The 23,559-nt window shown below is 43.0% G+C and overlaps 2 protein-coding genes and 1 long non-coding RNA gene across 14 annotated transcripts in view; 1 reads left to right on the top strand and 2 right to left on the bottom strand.

Moving 5' to 3' along the window:
- Window positions 1-6,733, bottom strand: part of Setd4 (SET domain containing 4) — a 49,796-nt gene extending 43,063 nt beyond the window's left edge. For 4 of the 12 annotated variants that reach the window (XM_010611289.1, XM_019205596.2, XM_019205597.2 and 1 more), the window contains exons 1-3: window positions 6,419-6,685; window positions 6,000-6,110; window positions 4,422-4,522 (exon numbers count right to left, since the gene is read on the bottom strand). In XM_010611289.1, the coding sequence (XP_010609591.1) occupies window positions 4,422-4,522; window positions 6,000-6,110; window positions 6,419-6,504 (298 nt within the window). In that variant the 5' untranslated portion in view covers window positions 6,505-6,685. Of the gene's footprint in view, window positions 1-4,421; window positions 4,528-5,476 lie in introns of all 12 variants that reach the window. The other 8 variants (XM_033768141.1, XM_010611290.2, XM_033768142.1 and 5 more) reach the window with 8 other exon arrangements.
- Window positions 6,734-15,184: 8,451 nt separating this feature from the next.
- On the top strand, window positions 15,185-19,858 carry LOC104853376 (carbonyl reductase [NADPH] 1). Its single transcript, XM_010611288.3, has 3 exons — window positions 15,185-15,577; window positions 18,039-18,146; window positions 19,425-19,858. The coding sequence occupies exons 1-3, from the start codon at window positions 15,289-15,291 to the stop codon at window positions 19,856-19,858; spliced, it is 831 nt and encodes a 276-aa protein (XP_010609590.1). The 5' UTR covers window positions 15,185-15,288.
- On the bottom strand, window positions 18,035-23,524 carry LOC104853377. The gene is made up of 3 exons (XR_777771.3): window positions 23,385-23,524; window positions 21,901-22,001; window positions 18,035-20,680 (listed from the first exon to the last, which is right to left on the bottom strand). It is a non-coding gene; the product is annotated as an uncharacterized LOC104853377 (long non-coding RNA).
- Between the last annotated feature and the right edge of the window lie 35 nt (window positions 23,525-23,559).

Raw genomic sequence — 23,559 nt, 5'->3', positions numbered from 1 at the left:
CAAGAAAAAAAAAAAAAAAAAAAAAAAAAAAAATTCTCAGTAAACTGTCAGAAGGAAACTTCTTCATCTGGTGAAAAATATCTATAAAATACATAAAGCTGACATATGCAATAGTAAAAAACTAAGAGCTCTGCTCCTAAAATCGGGAACAAGACAAGGATGTCTGGTTGTACCTCTTATCCCCGCATTCCAACATTGTACTGACAGGTCAGCCAGTAAAATGTATCTAGAAAAATAAATCTGAAAAAAAGTAAAACTTTTTCTCAGAAGTCATCACCACATATGTAAAAAATCTAATCGCGTCTACAAAAAATGTTAATAATTGAGCTCAGCAATGTAGCAGGATACAAAGTCAAAACACAATCACAGATTCAAGTTTTTAAAATATCATTTCAGTAATATCAAAAATATGAAATTCTTAAGAGAAATCTAATAACATGTGTAAGACCTGTATATCAAAACAACTAAAAGATAAATAAATAAGACTGTTAGATTGAAAGGTTGTACCTTCCCCAAATTCCTATGTTGCAACCTAACCCCTACTGTCACAGTACTTGGAGAGGGGCCCTTAGGGAGATAAGAACAGTTAGATGAGGTCATGATAGTGCTGCCTTTGTTGTAGGATTAGGGGTCCTACAAGAAGGAGAGGGTGGGGTACAGCTAAGTAGTAGAGAACATGTTTAGAGCCGTAAGTTCTATCCTCATAGGATCTCATAAATCCTCCTAAAACCTAGAGCCTCACAAAAAAAAGAAAATAAAAAAGTAGAGATCCCCTGCCATGTGAGGACACACTCAAAGTGCACCTGGCTACAACCAGAGAGCCACCACCAGGGGCCAAGTCAGTCAGCCAGCACCTCGATCTTACATTTTCCAGCATCCACTACTATGAGAAATAAACTGACACTGTTTAAGCCACCCAGCTACGGTACCTTTGCTATGGTGGCCCAAGGTGACTAAGACTTAAGACAAAAATAAAATGAGCAAGCTAAGACATATATGGTAAGCCCCAGAACATGATTAATAAGTCAAAAAATATAACGAAAAGTCAATGAAGAAATAAAAACAGTATATTAGAAAAAATGCTTTAACACAAAAGAACACTGTAAAGGAGAAACAGAAGAGCAAAGATATACAACACATATATAGAAAACAAGATATAAAATGACAGATATAAATCAAAGCATCAGTAATATCACTGAATGTCAATGAATTAAGAAATCCAAGCAAAAAGCAGTTAGGATAAATAAACAAGACCTAAGGAAATCCCATATACAAAAGATATGCTTCAGATTCCAAGATAGAGACTAAAAGTAAAAGCATGAAAAGATGGATCAGACACACCACTACAGGAAAGCTAGAGGGCTGGGATGTAGCTCAGTGGCACAGTGCATGCCTGGCAAGCAGGAGGCCCTAAGTTCAATTCCTGGTACCAAAAAGGAAAAAAAAAAAAGAAAGCTGAAGACTATTCTAGTATCAGTCAAAAGCCGACATTAAAACAAAGGTGCTATTAGGGTTAGAGAGGAACATTTCATGATAAAGTCTTAATCCATCAGAAAGATGTAATAATTATCGACGTACATAAATCTAGCAACACAGCCATAAAATACATGAAGCAAAAACTAACAAAAGTAAAGGGAGAAAGAAGAATTCTACGGAAATAGCTAGAAATTTGTAGACCTATTTCAGTAAATAGTACAACAACTGAGTATTAGATTACCAAGGAATTAAGATGGCAACACAATAAAACAAGTAGGACTAACAAACATCACCCAACAGCAGCAGAATACACATTTTTCTCAAGGGCACATGAAACATTCTCTAAGACACACAATACTATAGACCAATGGTAGCGAACTATGGCTCAAGTGCCACAGTGGGCTGTTTATATCATTGAGAGCTCTAAAAGGTTTGCCATCACTCTTACAGTCAATTACAAAAGTTCCACAAATGTGGAGCAACCGGAAATCTTACAAACTACTGGTGAAAATATATAATAGGGCAGACACTTTGAAAAATTGCTTTAAAGATTCTTTAAAAGTTAAACCTACACCTCCCAAGTGATCTGGCCACTTCACTCCTGGGTAACTACGCAAAGGAGAAAACCATATGTCTATGGGATGACTTGTACATGGGTGTTCTCAGCAGCTTTACTTGTGACAGCCAAAGACTGAAAATGACCTTAATGTCTACTGTCAGGGAGGAAAAGCTTTTTCTCTGTTCTATTAGGTTCCTATGTGGGGGGTCTACAAGTTAAGCCAACAAAATACAGACAAGCAAGTTTTAAAAATACTTTTATTTATCTACACAGGAATTCACAGAAAAATATGACTCACAGAAGCAACTAAAATGTGAGGATTCTATACCATATTAATAGGAGTATAAAACAGAGGGGGAAGGGTACTTATGGGAAAACCAATGCCCACTAGGAAACATAAGTGGGCACTTAGCAAAATAGATAAAAGATATATCATGGTTTTATGATAATGTAGAACAAGCTGATTCTTTATCCCAGTTCTAACTTCACATCTCCAGTGGCAGAACTGATTTACTCAGGTTGCAAAACTCATGGAGAGAAGATTTATAATGGCTAAATTACTTTGAGAAGCACTGTTTTTAGACAAGAAGAATGAATTCAGAAAAAAATGTTTTGCACAAAATATATAAAACATAATCTGTACCTTCCTACCATAGAGAGGATAAACAAACCATATTAAGCATTAAGTAGAATGAGCTATTGACACGTGTAACATGAATTTCAAAATAACTGTGCTTAGGAAAAGATGCCAGATTTTAAAACACAGTGCACACTGAGTGATTTATTTAAAGCTATAAAATGCAAACAAATCCAGTGACCCAGAAAGCATTTCAGTAGTTACCTGGGGCTGGGAAGGACTGTTGAGAGAGGTATGGGATAATGGATTATCAAAGGAAAGAGGGACTTCACCAGACAATGGACACGTTCATTATTTTCATGGTGATGATGGTTTCATGTATATGTACCGTACCTATATCAAATCGTACTCTTTAAATAGGTGATACTCATTATGTCAATTAAACCCCAACAAACTTTTTTAAAAAAGTGACCTAAAGTAAAAGCCTCCCTAAAAACATTACCAACAGACTAGAAAACAGATTTAATACTGACAGCAATATATTAATGAGCATTTCACGTTGTCTGCTCGTGTTTGTTCACAAGACAGGGTGTCACTGTATTGCCCATGCTGGCCTCAAACTCTAGGCTCAAGCGATCCTCCCACCTCAGCCTCCCAAGTAGCTGAGACTATGGGCAGACACCACTATGCCCATTTCATGAGCCTCTACTATACACTAACAGACATATAACACATGCTAACCACAAAGAACACTCAACCTAGCTGGCAAACAAGCGAAGGCTAACATTAGTGAGAAGTAGAAGTGACACTACCAAAACTTGGTTGTGAAGGTTAGACAGAAAGCAGACAAGCAAGGAGAAGGAAAACAGATGTTCTAGGCCAGTGGTGGTGAACCTCTGGCACAAATGCCATAGCAGGCTGCTTGTTATCCTTAAAAGCTTTAAAAGGTTCGCCATCACTGTTCTAAGCTAAGGAGGATTGTGAGGGACAGAAGTGGAAGTGTGGGAGGGGTGTGTTTATGAAGCAGAGAACAGAGATGACAAACAGTACTCAGAACATATGGCACTACGAGGCTGGGGCTCCCTTCTAAAGAAACTTGGATGTCAGGCAGAAGGAGTTCAGATCTCACATAACAGGGAATAAGGATCCCCAGAGGTTCCTAACCAGAAAGGTAATGTGGAAGCTGTTCCTTTGGAAAACTGGACGGCAATAAAAGGGACAGGAAACAAGGGTGTAGGCAAAACAGCAAACAACCAGCAGAAATCATCCTCATGTATAAGAATCAAAAAGCACAGGAAGAACATAACCTAAAAAAAGACAGGAAAAGTTCAGAGGGACAATAGCTATGGAGGGTCAACGTGAATATGACTACGTCAGGATGGTGCTGACATGTTTGGGTTCAACTGGGAAAGTGTTACTAATTTTTATCCAAATAACAATTGCATTTACATAACACTTCACAGTTGGCCAAGTGCTTTCATATGTTTTATCTCCTTTAGCTTGGGTTACGCTGAGTTAGAAGTGATGAATTTACCCCCACACACTGATATCCTTCAGTGGGCTAGAAGGCAAGAGCCAGAAACAGAAACCTGGGGTCATGACCTCCACATAAGAGGCTGAGGCAATGAGTTAAACAGATTCATAATACTCTCGCTAGGGCTTACAAGAACATAAGGACGCCATTAAAGAGTGTTCACTAAGAAATATTCTCTCTGAGCACTTTCAGAACACCTATGTGTAGAAACAGTCAACAATCAGCAAAGGGTTTCTTTTCTTTCAGCACTACCACCAAAATAAACAAAACTGTACCTCCTCTAGATTCAGAACCTCGAATGAGTTTTCGCCTTCTGATCCGACTTGTTCTTCCTCTTCCCTTCTGCATACTACAATTGTAGTTTCTGGGTAGATGCCTACTCTAAAACACAAAAAGCATTTCTTAGTAGTAATTTCCAGTTGTATGATACTCACTGTTTTTTGTACCCTTTATTATGGAAGTGCGGGTTTTGGTAAACTTTCTCAGCAAGATGTGTGGTTCATTTTTCTTCCTTTCTTTGTTTTGCAGTGGAGGGGAATGTGCATACTTAAAGCATTTTTGTAGAGGAAAGATTCATACCAAGAACTAAATCAGGATCGTGCAGTGAAGTAGGGCCCACTCTACAGGATCCACTAAAACAATTTCTTCAGGCCCTATTGAATAATGATTAATCTTCGCAATTCTCATAAATTACTGCATAAACATGTGCGGTGGGGATTTCCACATTTCAATCTTAATCAACATTTACAAAAGGACCAACTTAAATTAACTACATTTAGAATAAAACAGGAGCCACTATCCACTAAGACATCTTAGAGGCAAGGGAAAAAAAATCTCCTTTCAGTCTGAAATAAACAGTGGCTTGTTCTTTGAGATCAGGATCTTCAAATGAATATAATTAAACGGGAGTTTGCAACAGGTTGGGGAGACAGCCAAGAAAGAATACAACTAGTGATAAAATCTAAAGTAAGTACTGGAGATTCTACATGCTACTTCCTTAGAAGCATAAAAATGAAATCTATTAAACAGCAGCACAGTACCAGCAATAGAATTGAGCGTCTTATAAAAACGATAGGAATTAATGCAGTTATTGTAAGGAATGTACCGCTTACGCTGTTATAAAATATGCAAAACATACAAGTAAAAAAATTAAGTTTCAGAATTTATAAAGCAAGTGATCCCTTTTGAGTTTACTTCTGACCGCATCATGCATATTTAAATATTAAGAGTATTTAGGAACGGTTATTCGAAAACGTCCTATTATTTTTGTATGCTATCTGACTTATATACCATACATATGAGTACATACGTGACATAATATATTATTTACATGCATATTTAGGCAGCGATATAGCTGATGTTAAAATCCATTTCTAAATAAATTCCTGGAGAGAAACAGAAACGAGTAACTCCCGACAGTACTAACGCTCAGCGGCTGCAGGTTCTTTGGCAGCTGAACCGGATGTTGGGAATCAGGCCCCAGCGCCAATCGAAGTCGCTCCTTCCCAGTGTCCGGGGCTCTGGCCACAGCGGGGCCGCGAAGTTTCCCCAAGTGTCCGGGTGACGGCCACGAGGAGCCCGGCGAAAGGCACTGCCTGCGCCCCCAGAGTGCTCACAATGCACGGTACCCTGTGGTGCCCTCCACACACCACTCCTCGCTTCCCAGCCGGGTGCCGTCAGCCCCTCGGGTCCCTTCGCGTCCCCGGCGCGGCGAGCAACAACACTGAGGGAATGACGTCCAAGAGAAGGGAGGTTACAGTAGTGCACAGGCTTCGCGTGAGTCTGCCATGGGAACCACTTCTTTTCACACAAAATGCAAAGGAAAGCGGCAGCAAAAACCCTGCTTCCGTTACCCAGGCAACGAAAGGTCACGACCCGGAAGTCTTACGCCTCTTCTAAAATGGCGGCAGCAGTGGGCGGGCGTGCGCGTGTGGAAACCGGAACAGCGCTCTGGGTGATCCAAACTGAAGAAATAGACAAAATCGCTGAGGGAGAGGATGAGCGTGACAATACATGCCTATGCTAAACCCAGAAGTTTAAAAGGAGGGAAGGATTTATTTGATCAGAGATTGATGAATACGGAAGTTACAAATGAGAAAAGCTTTCTCTCTCCATATGTTATCATGCTCGCCTGAGTCCTCCGCAACCCAACTCAGTACACGGTGGGGCACCCTCTCCGCCGCTGGCCGCTTCCTCCCAGCGGACGCAAGCGCAGCTTTCCAGATGTTTAGTCCAGGACGCCAAGCCCTTTACCTGACAGACACCCTTTTACCTCACAGCGATCCCTGGGTATAAAATTCCAGCGGCCCGCGGACGGCAGTCTGCTCTTTGAAGACCCGACCTGCCAATCTTTTTCATAAGAAGTAGCTCCGGTCACCTGAGTCTGGCCCCGCCGACCTCAGCCTGCCTGGCTAGGTCTTTCAGTCCCCCTACCAGGCTGTGGTCCCCACACCACTTCACCCGTCCCCCTTACTTCTGCCAGGACCCGATCTCACCCCTTTTCGTCACTGCACCCCTCTTCCCTTTTCCTTCCGGTCCCATTTACCCATCTTGCCGTGGAATTCTAAATATTTCTATGCATACTCCTTCCAGGAGAGGGAGCTCAGTTTCTGCATCACTCATCCTTATTAAGAGCTTGATTTCTGGAGAGAGGAGGACAAGAATAACATCATAGTGGAGAAACCTAGGAAATAGCTAAGTGGTCAAGGATGTTATCAGGAGTAAAGAATGTGGATAACATGTTTCTGAGGTTTTCCTCCGCATAACCCCGTTCTGTGGGGAAAAAAAAAGACAAATCCTGAAACACCTGACCTGTACCCCAAAAACATGAAAAAGAAACTGACAAACTGTCAAAAAGCAGAATCATATGACAACTAAGTGTGATGTGGTAACCTGAAGGAGAATATTAGAAAAAGAACAGAGGGAAAACAAGTGAAATTCAAATAAAGTATGGCACGTACTGATCACCCGGTTCAATATTGGTTTCTTAGTTGTGACAAACACACTATAGTAATAAGACAATAATTGGAGAAAATGGAGATGATGTATATGGTATACTGGTACTACACTTTCAAAGTTTTCAGGCTTTTTTTTTAATTTGGGAGTTTTGACTTTTTTGTCTTCTGCATGTGTTGTTTTTGTTTTTGTTTTGCTGGCCTTGCATGCTAGATAACTGGTGCCTCTGAGCTACAACCTCAGTCCTAAAATTATGTTTGAAAAGGTGGTTGGGCTGGAAAGAAACAGTTCCTTATGGGAACTATTAAAATGTAAACTTTGACAGGTTAACAGTTGTAAGGGTTTCAGCCAGGCATGACAGTACATGCCTATGTTAAACCCAGGAGTTTAAAAGGAGGGAAGGATTTATTTGATCAGAGATTCACGAATATAGAAGTTAAAAATGAGAAATGTTTTCTTTCTCCATAAGGAAAGAGCACCAGGAGAAGGCTACTATAGAATGAATGTGAAAACAGAGCAAAGAAATTGAGTTTGAACAACTGCTTCATTTTAACTCTTCCCATGGGAATTTCAAATCACTATAAAGCAAGCGTGACCACCTGTAATTTCCCTAGTCAATTTCTTTTAAGTTCTGAGTTAAGTTTGGCTTACTTGGGAACCAAGGCGTTAGATCTCTCCTAGTTCATGGCATCCCCTTCTGTTTGTTTGTTTGTTTGTAAACCTACTTTGTCATAATGTATCTTAGCAGAACAAAGGTTCAGCAGTATCATCAAAGGTCAGCCTTCATTTTCAGCTTCCACAGTACTATGCTTGGGGACTTGGCTATTCAATATACCTTTTTGTTTGTTCCCTCCTGGTCTCAAGGTAATTGTTGCAGCTTCACCCATAACATTCCTATACATCTGCATTCTACTTTTTAATGTTTGATATGAAATCTTTATTTTTAAATTTTTATTAGTATATATTTACAGTACATAATGAGTACATGCATCACGGAGAGTTAGTGCATGTATATAACATCATAATTCTTTTTACACCCCCTTCCCCTCCCCTCAACTCTCTACCTCCCCACCCACTATCTCTTGGTTCCCTTCCCATTTGCAAAAATAAAAGAAAAAAAAACTGTCTCCTTATTTCCTACCAGACAGGAAAAGAGGCCATTATAATGAGTAATTTACTATTATAAAAGAGGAAAATAGTGTGTATTACCATTTTGTGCCTGGGAATTGGCAAAGATTCTCTTCTTGACTGAACTAGTCAAATTCCTCTGAGCAAAAACTTGCCCTATAGAAACTACAGGGGCTTAGCACAAATGATTCCTTACACCCATTTCTCCACAAAAGCCTTTAACATAGTTTTTAACAGCTGAAGTTTGTATCTCTAAGATGAGATAAGTGCCTTCGTGAGAATGCTCAAGGCTTTCCAAAAAAAATGACTATTTAACTAACATCTGACTTTAGGACCCTGACCACCCATCATTAAATCATTTACTAAAAAGTGTTTATAATTGTAAATTCTCCCTCTGTCCCTCTGGCATGTACATGTCTCTCCCACAACCCTGGAGTGTCCATCTCAAAGACCTTAGGGATAGGGGCAAAAAGGAGACCAAAGTATGAGATCAAAAATCACATAATTTCTTGTTATGCAAAAAGTATTATTTATTAACATTCACAATGTGAAGAGGGAAAAAATGTCAGCAAATCTCACAGAAAGTATGCTCCATTAACGCCATGTAGCAACCACACAGTGAGTCCCAAAATGCTTAAGATGCAATTGTTCTGTTAGGATGGAAGCCACCTCTGTGGAAAGTAAAGTCTAACAAGAGTTGGTAATGCACCTTTCTCTGAGAAGTTCTTGGGAGAAGCCAGCTTGAGCACAGAAGCAGAGATTTTCAAGGACATCTGAGGCCCTTCCATGAAGGAGGGTAGTGCCAGATTTGAGATAATGTTCCTGACAGAAGGAAAAGATGACAGCAAGCTCTTCAGTGTGGGTGTGAAAGATGTCGTGTGAGTCACATTCCTGGAGACAGATGTTCACTCTGGGTTGTCCCATACAAGGACAAAGCCTCATGTAACAACAATATTTAGAATCATTTCAAAGCTATGCCACCGACCTGAAAGCCATTTCTTTGAAATGTAGTCATTAGAACTAATGAGGTCTGTGTTTTTCAGTCTTTTGGTTGAAAACAAAAAGTTTGTTTGTGAACCTTGATAATTATATTTTGTATCTTTTCTCCTTGTGTTTATATTTTACATTCATTTTAAATTAAGATTATTGGTACATTTTATAAGTTTATTGTTTTGGCTTCTTTTCTGTTTGTTTGTTTTTTTTTTTGTGACAGGATCTCACTGTGTAGTTGAGACTGACCTGGAACTCACTATGTAGTCCCGGCTGGTCTCGAGCTCACAATGATCCTCCTGCTTCAGCCTCTCAGGTGCTGGGATTACAGGTGTGCGCCACCACGCCGGGCCTGTTTTGGCTTCTTTTTAACTAGTATATGTGTCCAGTGCAACGTAGTTATATTCATCTTGGAAATCTGTACATATACATACCACATATCAATCATTTTTACTTCTCTCCCCATCTCTTTCCCATCTTATTCATCTCCAGGGCTCTTTCCCATCTCTACAAAGTCTACCTCCCTCTTTCCTAGCTTTTATTTTGCTTTTAAAATTTTATTTTTGGTTTCTCATGTAAGAGAAATCATGTGATATATAATCTGTCTCTGATTTATGTCACTTCACATTACAGTATGAAGGTGCCTTCATTTTCTTACAAATGACTCAATTGCATCCTTCTTTGTGACTGAATACTACTCTATTGTGTATATATCACCTTTTCTTTATCCATTCATCTGTTGATGGGCTTATACTGCTTCCAAGGTTTAGCTAGTATGAGTTCTGGTGCTATAAACATAGGTATGTGTTATGGCTCCTGTCTAGATGGTCCCAGAGCCTCTTGCACTCAGTCATAGATGGAGTTTGTTGCTGTTGTTGTTGTTGTTGAGGTGGCTGAATCTAGAGTGTGCGATTAATTCATGGTGCAATGCTAGGCTCAAGGCCACTAGGATTAAGGGTGTGAGTGCTACATTCCCTAAGTAGTATGGATGAGATACAAGGAATAGAAAGAGCTATCTATGGTTGTCCCTTATTGCTTTTGCTACCTTCTGCTTGCCATGAACTGTTTCTCCTCTGCAAGGCCTGTTGGCCACGCCACCCCGCCTTTGAACCAGCTGATCCTGGACTGAAACCTCCACAACTATGAGCTAAATGAACCTTGCCCCTTTAACTTGGGGCAAGGTTTAACTTTTCTCAGCAACAATAAAAGTAACACAGAATTTGGTACCAAAAAAGTGGGGTCTTTGCTGTGACTATATCTGACCATGTGGTTCAGGAGCCTTTGGGCCTGGTTTGTTGGAAGATTTTGGAAATGCCAGCTGAAAAAGAACTGGAATGCCTTAGGCTGTACTGTTTGGGAGAATCTGGCCAAAGTTCAGAAGACCTGAAAGCTGGTAACGACAAGGTTCGGATTCTGCTGGGAAGGACTGCATTGGCTGTTGATTTTCTTGGAGAAGCTTGCCACAGCTGGTTTTCCTTATGGGAACTTGGCTGTTCTCGTTGTCATAGGTACTTGGATCCTCACTGTAGCCTGGGTTGGCTGCTGTTCTCATCAGGGGAGATCTGGTCATTGCCTTGGGTGTTACCTCCTGGCTCCAGTGCAGATCTCTCAGCCTGGTGGCACAAATCCTTCAGTCTTACATTACAGATCCATTGGCCTCCAGATATGGACTCACACAGGACACTGCAGTGAGCTCCAGACCTTCGGCTAAATCCTTCCATTTTTTCAATGTGCAGACAGACCTTCTGCACTCTTCCTCATCTGACTCTGTGGGTGGCCATTGTAAGCCAATCTTGTAAATTCACATATATTTGTATATAGTGTATTATATCTGTTTCTCTAGTAAATACTGACTGATACAGTATGCATGTATCACTATAATATGATGACTTTAACTCTTTGGGGAAGAGTTACTGAAGAGTTACTAAAACTGGGTCAAATAGAATTTATATTTTTAGGGATTGTGTTGTTTTGTGAGATGGGGTCTCACTTAGGTATCCCTGGCTGGCCTCAAACTCATGGTGATTCTCCTGTCTCCTAAGTGCTGGCACTGATTACAGTTTTAGTCCTTTGAGGAATCTTCATACTGATTTCCATAATGGTTGTACTAGTTTACATGCTCATGGTTATGGCTTATATCTAGATGTCCCCCCAAAGCCTCATGTAGTCATAGATAGGACTTTTCAGAGGTGGGTGGATCTACAGTGTGTGATGCTGTGTTTAAGGGCATGATTACTAAATTACTCCACTGACATTTGGCATGGTTCTGAGTGTGGGTAATGGGAAGGCCCACCCTGGGTGTGAGTGCTACCTGGATAGGATATAAAGGATGGAAAGACAGTCACTACTTGTTCCTTGTAGCTTGCTGCCTTATTGCCTTCTGTGTACCATGAACTATTTCTCCTCTGTAATGCCCCTCTGCAATGTCGCCCTGCTTTGGAGCCAGCCTACTATAGACTGAAACCTCTAAAAACTGTGAGACAAATAAAGCTTTTTTTCTTTAACTTTGGGTATTGGGTATTTAGTCTCAGGTAAGAGAAAAGTAACTAAGACAGCAGCCAACAATGTAGAAGGAAGGGTTCCTTTTTTATGTAACCTTGAGCAGCATTTGTGGTTTTTTCAGTTCTTGGTGACAGCTATCTGCAGTAGAAAAGATTGGATGTCACTGTTGATAACTGTCAGTTTACAGACACAACTGACATTCACACTGAGTGACACTCTGTGAATCTTCACTTCCTAACTCCTGAAGACCCTCCCCAACCTGATCCATGTCTCTGCCTTTAAATTGCACAGTCATCACTATACAAGAGTCGTTGGAATTCAGTTAACCCTGGACCTTGTCCCTAAAGAAATGTTTCATTACTCATTAAATTCTGGACTTGCCATTTTAAGTCAGGCTTGGCTTATCTTGACCATATTAAATTGCTTAGGGTTTCATAACTACTAAGTCACTGAGCTAGGACATCATGCTCCAGCAAAGCTTATTGAATTTGTTCAGCAGTATGAAATATATAAAAAGTCATGATCAAACTCAGTTCTCTGAATTTCAGTTCACAAAAATAGAAAGGCCCTGAGAGCTTCATACTTCACGATGTAACAATTGTTTCCATTGTATTTCAGGAGCCACCATGGAACCCTGTTCTTTAAGACAAAATCTTGTGATTATAGGTAGCACAGATGTGGATTTATTCCACAAACTAATTGATGAATAAGCAATTTCTACATATACCAGTCAAGACAGTTTCACAACATTGACACAAACCAAAAACTCCTGTTCAGCAGTTTAACTATAAGCAGTAATAAGGAAGGTATGGGCCTCTACTTTTATCCCTTGTTTGTATTTTTTTCCTGAAATTGTGCAGAGCTCTGAACAAGTGCCATGTTTTATGGATCCCTAAAAAACCACATCAGAACTAAGAGAAAGGACTGTGGATATTGCTCCATGACAGAGAGATTTTCTAGGATAGAAAAAGACGCTCAGTTTGATCTCCAACAGTGGGAAAAAACAGAAAAAGAAGTCTTCAGGCTTACCTAGGAGAAGAACATGTAAACAATCCAACCCAAAAGAGTCTACATCCAAATGTAATAAAAGAAAAATATATAAATCCTCCAAGTAGAGCTTTATTCAAAGGTTTTATATTATGGTGTTTTCCAAAAACAAATATTCAAAGTTCCCAGTTGCTAAATCTGACAGTTCTTTCTTCCAGAATTGCTCTGCTAATGTTGCAGAAATATAACCAAACTGAAAATAAAACCCTCACTTATAGATTAATAGCTGCATTTAAAAGGAAATTTTCATGTCTATCATTTAGAAATTACTTGGTGTACTGATTTGTATTAATTTTGCATTCCAAGCATTACTCCCTTTCTCTAGTACCAGTTTTGGAATCGTTATTTTTTTCCCCCATTAATTGTTAATGCAATGTTTTTCATACGCTAGTTAAACTAAAAACAAAAATAAACCCTCTTGCTTCATTTGCTTTTACTTACTTGCAATAGTAAGCTTTTATTTTAATTATTGTTTGAGACTCGGTCTTTCTGTGTTGCCTAGGCTGGTCTCCAACTCCCATCCACCCACCTCTGCCTCTTAAATCCCTGGAATTACAGGAATGCAAATGGTACTCAGAGGCTCTTAACTGAATTTAAGCATCACTGCCTTTGGAGGTCACATAGCTGAGTTAATATGTCCTTCATCTCCCACTAGCTTTGCTGTAGATGATGCCTCTGATACGGGTTATGATATCCTGTCCTAAGTTGCTTTTCAAGTTGACCACTCACAGGCTGCTTTTGTCAAAAGCACACACTCTTCACTCGGGTCTGGGCCAGTGTCCCATGGGGGTTACCCATTGATGTTTCTCCCCTCAAATTATCCAGTGCTACCATGTTATGAACCTGCATCCCTTGAGAGGCAAAACTTTTCACTGCACAATATTGCAAATGGAGAGAAACTGAAGCGTAAGAAGTATATTCTCTTACAAGTATGTGTGAATTTATATCAATAAGCATTTCACTTGAAAAAAAAACAACAACAAAGGTCTTTTCCTGATCAGTATCATTTTTGTAAGAACTGGGTTGTAAATTTACCATAAAATAGCAGTACGATTTGTTGCTTTGTAAGGCAGCACCATGCAAAAGAATCTTTTGCAAACTTGGAAATGTCCCACTCCGGCCCTGCCCAATACAGCGGCCACCACAATAGGGAAACACTGAGTGCTTCATATGTGAGGATTGCGACTCAAGATTGACTCTTGTAATGGCATTAAGTTCCACGAAGCTGAGGCTTAGATGGCCATGTGTGGCTAACTGCTACCTTCATGAAAACACAGAAATGAAACTTGATCTCACAGTCCCCAGTTACTTCGGCATAGGTTGAAGCAGCGAGAAAACTCACTTTCCGCCAGTGAATCAGTTCCTCAATTTTCTGAGCATGCTTCCACTCTTTCATTGTAAAATTAAGATTAAAAACGTGCATCCTCGGCCAGGGCTTGTGGCACATGTTTGTAGCCCTAAATACTCAGAAGGATGAAGCAGGAGGGTTGCGAGTTTGAGGTCAGCCTTGGCCATCGAGCAAGACTTAGCTCAGTGGTAAGGCGCCTCTCAGGCAAATCCCCAGGACTAACAGAGAGAGGGGTCCTCATGTCTTACTCCGAGGGCAAAAGAAGGCCATGATGCCCCTCCCAGCTGTACACTGCACTGCTCAAACCCAAACCAGATGAAGGTCTTGCCAGTACCCAGATGGGTGACCCCGGTTGACTTAGCAAGTGATCCCCACCATTCTCAGAAAACCTGGGAAGGGGTGGGCCAGAAGCTTGGCTGTCACGTCCTTTGGAGAAAATCAACAGGCGTTTCCTCCCCGCTTGGTTTCTGCCCACGCATTCCACAACTCTCCTTTCCATGATGTGAGCCGCAGCGCTAGTCCTTAAAACACCAAGGAAAAGCCCCATGCAAGACCCATTTCTTCAGGCACGACTGCACATCGTTGGATGGCTGGGCAATACCAAGCAAACCTCAGAGACCCAGGAAGGAGGGGTGCTGCAGAGCTGGTCCAACGGGCTGACTGGGAAGTGTGACAAAGTCCTGGCCTCACTTCTTGAGCCTATTTCCCTTGCTCAGGGCTCTGCACAGCCTGCCTGGCTGCATCCCTCCCAAGACTCCCTCAGGAGAAAGCCCAAGCCCTGGGCCGTGCATGGTCTAACCCTGCTGCCTGCAGGTTCTTTTCGCCTCCCCATCAACACTCTTGGCGTGCTGCACATAACGCGTTATGGTGAACCAGGAGTCATCAGATAAACACAAAGAAAGACGAGCGGACATTTTTAGTAAGCCTAAAATGCGTGGCTGAGGCTTGTGAGCTTACAAGCAGGTTCATGCTCAAAGTCACCACCCTAATTCTCTGCACCCACAGGGTTTCTGAAGAGCCACGCCCTAGGGGGAGGAGCCTGAACCTCAGCTCTTAACCAGGACAGCCTTTAAGGCCTCAGGTCCTCACTCAGTGCCTTCCAGACCTGGGCAGCTCACAGGCTCTGCAGGGCTCTAGGCTGCAACTGGATCCTCTCTCCCTCACACCCAGCCATGTCGTCCTGTCGCCGTGTGGCGCTGGTGACAGGAGCCAACAAGGGCATCGGCTTCGCTGTCACCCGCGAGCTCTGCAGGCGCTTCTCTGGGGACGTGGTGCTCACTGCGCGGGACGAGGCGCGGGGCCGGGCGGCGGTGCAGCAGCTGCAGGCGGAGGGCCTGAGCCCGCGCTTCCACCTGCTGGACATCGACGACCTGCAGAGCATCCGGGCTGTGGGCGACTTCCTGCGCAGGGAGTATGGGGGGCTGGACGTGCTGGTCAACAACGCGGGCATCTTCTTTAATAGTAAGGAACCTGGGTGTGCAAAGGGGAGGCGGCCTCCCTGGCACTCCAGCCAGCGTGCACTGAGTCTGTCAGGGCTGTGGGTTGCAAACAGGCTCCCTAGGGAACTAGGGAGGCTGGGGCTGCAGCAGAAGTACAGACCTCAGGGGCTGGGTAGTTCCAGGCTAAAGAGTTTGTTTGCCTGACAGAGATGCTGGGATCTTCTTAAGATTCTCCTCACACAATGTTTATATGAGGGGAGTTTAAAGGCCGTTGGGTGCACTTTCAATTCACTCTGAAATAAACGAGGAACGAGGGGATTACAGCAAGATACCGCTGGACTCCAGTGATGCCCTTTTACGAAAATAATGCGGCACTGTCACAACAGAACATTGACACTGACAACAGTAACTACACGAATGTACTCCTAAGGGACCAGATTTCACACACACACCATTTTATTTTCTGTGAAATTCCACCCCATGATTACTGCTTTTTCAATTAAGTTAAATTAAATTTTATTTTATGAGCATGTTTGCAGTCCCTGCAGTCCACAGTTATCTTGGGGAGTGATTATGGGAACATATTACAGCTTTTCTTTCCCCGCAAACCCTTTCCCTTCCGTCCTCCCCCCGCCTTCTGGTTCCCTTATCATCTTTTTGGTACTTGCCAATTTTATTTAGCTCAGTTCTTGTTATGGTGTTTAATGTTTACGTTGGCTGGAGTTCTTAGGGTCCTGTACACGGCACATTTTTACTCCTCTCATTTCTCCTCCTCCTCCTCCTCACCCCATTCCTTGTTCCCTTGGACCAGTTCCCTGTTGGATGAGATCTGTCCCCTTGTCCCTTTGTATCCATCCTTTATCATTTTCTCCCTTTGTACTTCACCGCAGTCAAATGAGAGACAGCATACTGTTTTCAAGGCTGTATGTCTGATTTATTTCACTCAGGGTTATATTTTTCCAGGTGCATCTATTTTCCTACAAATGTCTCAAATTTTCATTCTTTATAGCCATGTAGTATGCCGTCATATACAGATAGCACATTTTGTTTGTCCTGGCTGCTTCCAGGACTTAGCTATTAGGAATTGTGCTTCTATAAACCTATAGGTGTCCACCTACATAGGTATGCAAGTATCACTGTAGGATGACGACTTAAGCTCTCTGGAGAAGATACCTGGCACGGGGAAGAGCTGGGTCCTATGGAATTTCTACTTTGAATTCTTTCGAGAAATCTACATACTGATTTCCATAATGGTTGCACCAGTTTGCCCTCCCGCCAACAAGGCAAGAGGATTCCTTTTTCACCACACCCACCCTAGCATTTGCTACTGTTTGATTTGCTAAGGATGGCCATTCTTTCAGGAATAAGCCAGAATCTTGGTGTTGTTTGAATTTGCATTCCTCTCATGACCAGAGCTGTTGAATGCTTTTTCATATATTTGCTGTTTTTTTATACTGTTTTCCTCTGTGAAATGTCTGTTCATTTCTCTAGCCCATTTCTTGCCTGGGTCTTTTATTTTAAGTGTTGTTGTTGTTGTTGTTGTTGTTGTTTTGCTGTTTTTAGTTCTTTGTACATTCTAGATGCTCTAGTCGTCTGTCTGAGGAGTAAATGGCAATTCTTTTTCCCCACTGTGCAGGTCATCTTCAGGACAGCAGAAAATAGAAAGATGTCCCTTCCTCCTGGACAGGCAGAGCCATTGTTATCAAGATGGCTGTACATCCAAAATTGTTATGCAGATTCATCGAGTCCCAATCACAGTATCAACAGCATTCTTTACAGTTCTAGAGAGGAAAAAAAAAATCTCAGAATTCATAAGGAACCAGAGACCTCGAATAGCAAAAGCAATTTTAGGCCATAAGAGGAAGGCAGGTGGCATAACAATACAAGACCCCACACCGTACTAGAGAACAGTAAGGGCACGGCACTGGGGCAAAACCAGACAGGTAGATCAATGGGACACTATTGAAGTTACAGAGCTCTCCACACATTCAAAGCTTTGATCTTTGACAAAGGAGCCAAAAGCATACATTGGAGGAGAGAGAGCCTATTCAATAAATAGTGTTGGGAAAACTGGTCATCTGTAGAACAATGCAACTGGACCCTTAGCTCGCACAGTATGCTCTATTAAAATCAAAATAGATCAAAAAGCTAAACGTTAAAACTGAAACATTAAAACTTCTGGAAGACAAAATACATAAAGTACTTGAAAACATAGGTGTAAGAAGCTAGGGATTTAGCTCAGCGGTGCAGCACCTGACTGGCAAAGTACAGGGTCCTGAGTTCAATCCCCGTTAACAAAAAAAGAAAAGAAAGGTGTAAGGAAAGGATTTTCAGAACAGAGCCTCAACCACACAAGAAATTACAGAAAGAATCAACAGATGGGATTAAGTCAGATTAAAAAGCTTCTGTACAGCAGAAGCATCAGTAGCATGCAGAGAAAACCAATGGCTACTGTTTACTATGTTCTTTTTCTCCTCTAAAAGAAGGGGATCCCACACCCTTTCACCTTGTAGCAGAAGCGACAATGAAAACAAACTTTTTTGGTACACTGAATGTCTGCAAGGAGCTGCTTCCTCTAATGAGGCCCCAAGGTGAGTCCGGTGCTGACCTGTCCCCGCCTGCTGGGGCCTCCTCTCCAGGCCCTGCTCCCTCTCCCTCTGTAGCTGCCACTGCACCAGCCATCTTGCAGTGTCTCCACCCTGCAGGAGCAGCTCTGTTGCTTTGTCCTCACTTCCCAGGTACCACTGATGGTCTAGTCCTGCTGCTCCTTCCATACCTGCCTCTTCCTTTATCCTTCACACCGTGGTTCAAAGGTCTCCCAATGGACAGGGGCTCTCACATTCCAGGCCCCTGGGAATCCATCCTGCCTGTGCTCCCCTCTGCTGTCCCAGCAATCTTCTTCAAGCTGCTGGAGCATCTCTCCCTCCAGCCACCCCCCTCAATCTGTCACCTGCCTACAACACTCCCAGAGATCCCACACATACTCATTGTCCTGCTCTCCAGCTCCTCCTCACATCCTTCAGTCAGAAGCAGACGATATCAGAAAGTGTGCGTCCTTTGCCCCAAAACCCCCACCCCTAAAATGGTGGTCACCGTGCCCTACCCCCTCCTAGTCACTCATCACATCTAAAGATCATGCTCACTGAGTGTCTCCTGAATCCTTCCCATCCAAGCCTTACAGCAGACCCTCAGCTATGAAAGTGCACAACTGTAATGGCTCCCAAGCTTCCTCCCTTCCTGGGACTTTCCGTTCCCAGAGCTGTGCACACCGTCTGTCTTCCTATTGGCCTGCCAAGACTCCCTCATGACAAAGGCTGAGCTCTCAGCACGGTCCACGGGGATGCCCTTAATCTTCCCTACCTGTCTGCTCATTTTACCTGCCTATCAAGGTGCTCCATGTTCGGCACATAACAAACCATCCCATTTCTTTCACTTAAAACAGAAGTAATATTCTCCTTACATAATTTGGGCAGCAGGCAAACTGCCACTCACTAAATACACACCAATAAACACAAGCAGTTACTTTTAGAAAAATTAAGTCATGTGAATACTGGCATGTAGAGCTTACCCTCAATTCCTGTCCTCTTTCCCAGCCTGTCCTTCCTGAAAGTTCTACTACTGTACTTCTAAGACTGCTGACTAAATTATCAAAGGGGAGCTCGTTTCATTGTCACCTGAGTCTCCTACCTGCCAAAAAGGAAGCAGAGATGGAGCTCGTAATCCCACAACGTAACCATCCACGTGTGTTTCTTTTACAAGGCAAAAGCTAATTGTCTATAAAGTAGAAACTTTCTGCTTTAAAATTCTAACAAATTTTCTCATGGTTCATGTGTACAACTTTCTCTTTAAGGACTTGTGACTTATTTCAGGCAGAGTGGTGAATGTGTCAAGCATGTCGAGTTCCATGGCCCTTAAAGGCTGCAGCCCAGAGCTGCAGCAGAAACTGCAAAGTGAGACCATCACAGAGGAAGAGCTGGTGAAGTTCATCAACAAGTTCATGGAAGACATGAAGAATGAAGGGCATGAGAAGGAAGGCTGGCAAAACAACGCGTATGGGGTGTCCAAGATCGGCGTCACAGTCCTGTCCAGAATCCAAGCCAGGAAACTAAGTGAGGAGAGGAGAGGGGACAGGATCCTGCTGAACGCCTGTTGCCCAGGGTGGGTGAGAACTGACATGGGGGGACATTCAGCCCCCAAAAGTCCAGAAGAGGGAGCAGAAACCCTTGTGTACTTGGCCCTTCTGCCCCCAGATGCCGAGGGGCCTCATGGACAGTTTGTTCAGGAGAAAAATGTTCTACAATAGTGAGCTCCACTCATAGCATCCATGGTCCCCTTTTTATCTGTACTGTACAATATATCCCTGGGCAAAAGTAAATGAAAATAGCCCCATCCCATCAGTGACTCAGTACTAATGGACTACTGACAGAGTAGCGTACTCACTGAGTGGGTATCAATCCTACGATGTCTTTTATGGATTCCTCTGTGATACAGGGAGAGAAAAAGTGAAGTTGCTGGAATGATGAATAAAGTCAATAGCCAAACAAATGGTTCTTTCTGAATGCCCGTTCCGCAGTCTGTTTCCAAGCGGGGCCAGCTCTATCTCAGAGGTACAGTCAGCTTTACAGTGAGGTCCAGAGAAGGGACGGTGTGGCTCAGCGGTTGGCACACACAGGAGCAGCCAGGCAGTACCACCTGCAGCTCTGTGGGCTGTGCGGTCTGCAGCAGAAACCGGGGCTGCCGTGGTGCCACAGCAAAGCAGACACTCGCGACAACCCGGGGCAGCGCTGGACGTGGGTCATGGGCTTCGGTTCATCAGCCGCTCAGAAGACACTGCCGCGGACTGGTTTCTCAAAAACATCTCACTCATGGTGGAAAACAACCAAGGGCGGCGTGTGAGGTGTGAGTGGTGCTTGTGTGGGACCCTCGGTCATGCGTGCCTCTGAGATGAGAAACGACTGTGAAAGTTCTCAGGGTGAGTGTCGCTGACTCAGGGACAGAGCGCCACCAGGGCTGCGGTGTTGTCACGTTTCGGCCAAATACACACGGGGAAGCTAACAAGGTACCAACGGAGTTCACAACTGCAGAGCACTGGGGCGTGTATGCTGTCTACGTTTTTCCACCTTCCCTAAAATAAAATTTCCAAAAAGAACAAAATTATGACTGTTTCACGGATAAAGATATACTCATATTGAGTATTCGCATGACATGAGGCAACCAGGTAGACATAGTCAGTTGAAAGGAAAAGCCCACGGGCATATTCTTATGGAGTGAGGAAACGTTGGGCTGAGCTGTGAATGGAGACAAGACTGGCGTTTTGCTAGTGTAAAGACAGGTAATTCAGGACCGGGGACTGAGCTCAGCTCAGTGGTTCTGCTGCCTGCCTCGCAAGTGCAAGGACCCGAGTTTGATCCCCGGTACCAAAAAAAAAAAAAGATAGGAAATGCAATCACTACCAGACAGGACACCACTTACATACCTGTCGATTACCACAATTTATCAAGAAATACAGAATTCCTCAGACAGACCTGAGCCACAGGTGAATGCTGTACTCTTCTCTGGAAAAGTCACCTTTCCAGGTTGTATGAGGCGAGACAACACGACCCCACGGAAGGGACCACCATGCCCCGCCACACTAGCAGGGGAGACCACTGGGCAGGAAGGAACCCCAGGGGCTGACTGGGTTCTTTAGATTTACAGTCACAACCCCAATGTCCCGAATAATTTTCCCACTCTGCAGAAATGCTGTTCTTTCCTCAGATCCCCGAAACTAATCCCTCTAGCTGACCAGACGACCTGGAGGAGAGCCACCCACACACCTGCGACCCTCCCCTGCCGCCTTCCCTCTGTTACAAGAGGAGACATGCTTGCTTCCAGGCCCTGCCATGACTGGGAGCTGCATCCATCCATGCATTTGTTTTTGTTGCTGTTGTCTGTTTTCTGTTTTTGGTACCAGGGATTGAACTCAGGTCCTTATGCTTGCAAGGCAGGTGGTGGAACGAACCACTGAGCTAAATCCCCAGCCCCCATCCATGCATTTTGTTCTTCTAATCATGTACTCACTTTTCCTCCTACAGCATATATTAAATAAAATATGCCCAAACATCTCGCAGCTTTTCAATCCCTTCCAAAAGGATTCAAGTCAAACACACCAAGTTCTGTGTTCACAATGGAATTTAGTTAGAAATCAAGAGTAGCCAAAGCCTGGACAATCACCAAAGAGTTGGAGTTGTCTAGCTATATTTTCTAAAGGATATATATGTATATATATGCTTCAGGCAAAGAAAAACTTGCAGAAATATTTTAATACTAAGTTTACTGAGACATCATGAGAATAACACAAGTTACCTGTGACCTCTTTGGTTACAAGAGCTGCACAATTCAGTGGCCATTAACTTCCAGATATTTGGATTTCTTTTCCTGAAGTATGTCTACACTTTTTGTGGACTCTGTATATGCAACATATATGAAAAATATGTATATCAAGAGAGCTGAAATTACTGAAAAGGACAAGAGGTGCATATTATAGAGAGCTCCATGTCAATGGAATGAACAATAGGCAAATGATATCACAAAATATGTACTACCTGCTACTGGCTTCTTTATGCAGCCTAAACTTCTTTTTATAGCATAACTTTTTTTTTTAAAGTTCCTCTGTACAGATTAAAATGCACCCAGGATTTCTTTTGAGCAGACAGTATTACATAGGAGACACGAAGACAATCTGAAGAGTTTGTCACTTGATGTATGGTATACCATACAGGCCAAAGGGGGTAGAGTCAGGGTCAGCCAGGAAGCAGAAAAGAGAAAGTCTCTGCCAATTTAGACAGTTTTATGGAAGATGTGGGGCTGCATCTTTCCCGCTTGGTTTCATTTCGCAAACTGTTCAGGAACCAGACCCACTGCTGTGTTTTGAGGGTCCCTCACAAACACAACAGAATACCCAAGGCCAGAAACAGTAGATGGCTGCATCCATACAAATGAGGACACAGGAGAAACAGATGATTGGTGGGCTACTCTGTAGTCACTGTACACTTGTGATACTGTACTGTATTTTGCAAATTGAGAGAAACTGTGAAGTGTAAGGAATCTCTGACCTGTTTCTTACAAAAGCACGTGAATCTATAATATCTTAATAAATATTTAAGTGGAAAAGAAGCAAGGGTCTTTTCCTGATCAGTAACTTTAATTTATGAATCTGACTGAAAACTTACTTTGAATTGCCAACATCATTGGAAGAGAATCATCTCCAGGGATGAAGAAATATCCTTCCTCTACACTACCCGACACAGTGGCCACTTCGTCGCAGACTGTATTTCATAATTGCATTAATTTCATAAATTTAGAGTTAAATGGCCACTTGTGGCAAGTGTCTAGGAGACGGCACAGAAATGAAACTTGATCCCGCGGTCCCTTATTGTATTAAGTAGTAAGCAGGGAGGAAAATTTCATTTCCCACCGGTGAAACTTCTTAATCTTTCTGAGCCCGAGTCCCAGAAAGTCTTGCAGAGTGCTCGAGAGCACTAACTCTCGGGTGATTCAGTAAACCTTCCCTGACATTCTTGGACAACCTGGCAAAGATAAGCCAGTAGCTTCACTTTACTTACTTAGACGGTAGATCAACAGAAATTTGATCCCCTAACATTTTTTCTTGAGCCCTTCCCCTCTCAGATTTCTGAGCACTGCAGCCCTGTGTGCTTCTCTCCCAGAACTCCCTCAAGAGAAAAAGCCCAAGCCCTTAGTACACGGGGATCTCTAACCTGGCCCCGCTAACTCCAGGCTCATTTGAACTTCCTAACAACAAGCAAGGAACAAACTGTCATATTTCTTACCTTGTAAACCGCTCCAATACTTACCCAGGAACGAGCATGCGGGTGCACCAGCATTCACGAAGTACGCAGCCACGTTCAGAAGCACTGCAGCCCCTAACAGAAACCCTGAAGCTCAGGTTTACTTTGGCCGCCAATGGAGGTTCCCGGAGCCACGCCCAGCCAGGGGCGGGCTGCG

This window comes from Fukomys damarensis, unplaced genomic scaffold (assembly GCF_012274545.1).
Source record: "Fukomys damarensis isolate Sample0158 unplaced genomic scaffold, DMR_v1.0_HiC HiC_scaffold_24, whole genome shotgun sequence".
NCBI lineage: Eukaryota > Metazoa > Chordata > Mammalia > Rodentia > Bathyergidae > Fukomys > Fukomys damarensis.
The sequence above is the reverse complement of the archived record's forward strand: the minus strand, read 5'-3'. Positions and strand labels throughout refer to the sequence as shown.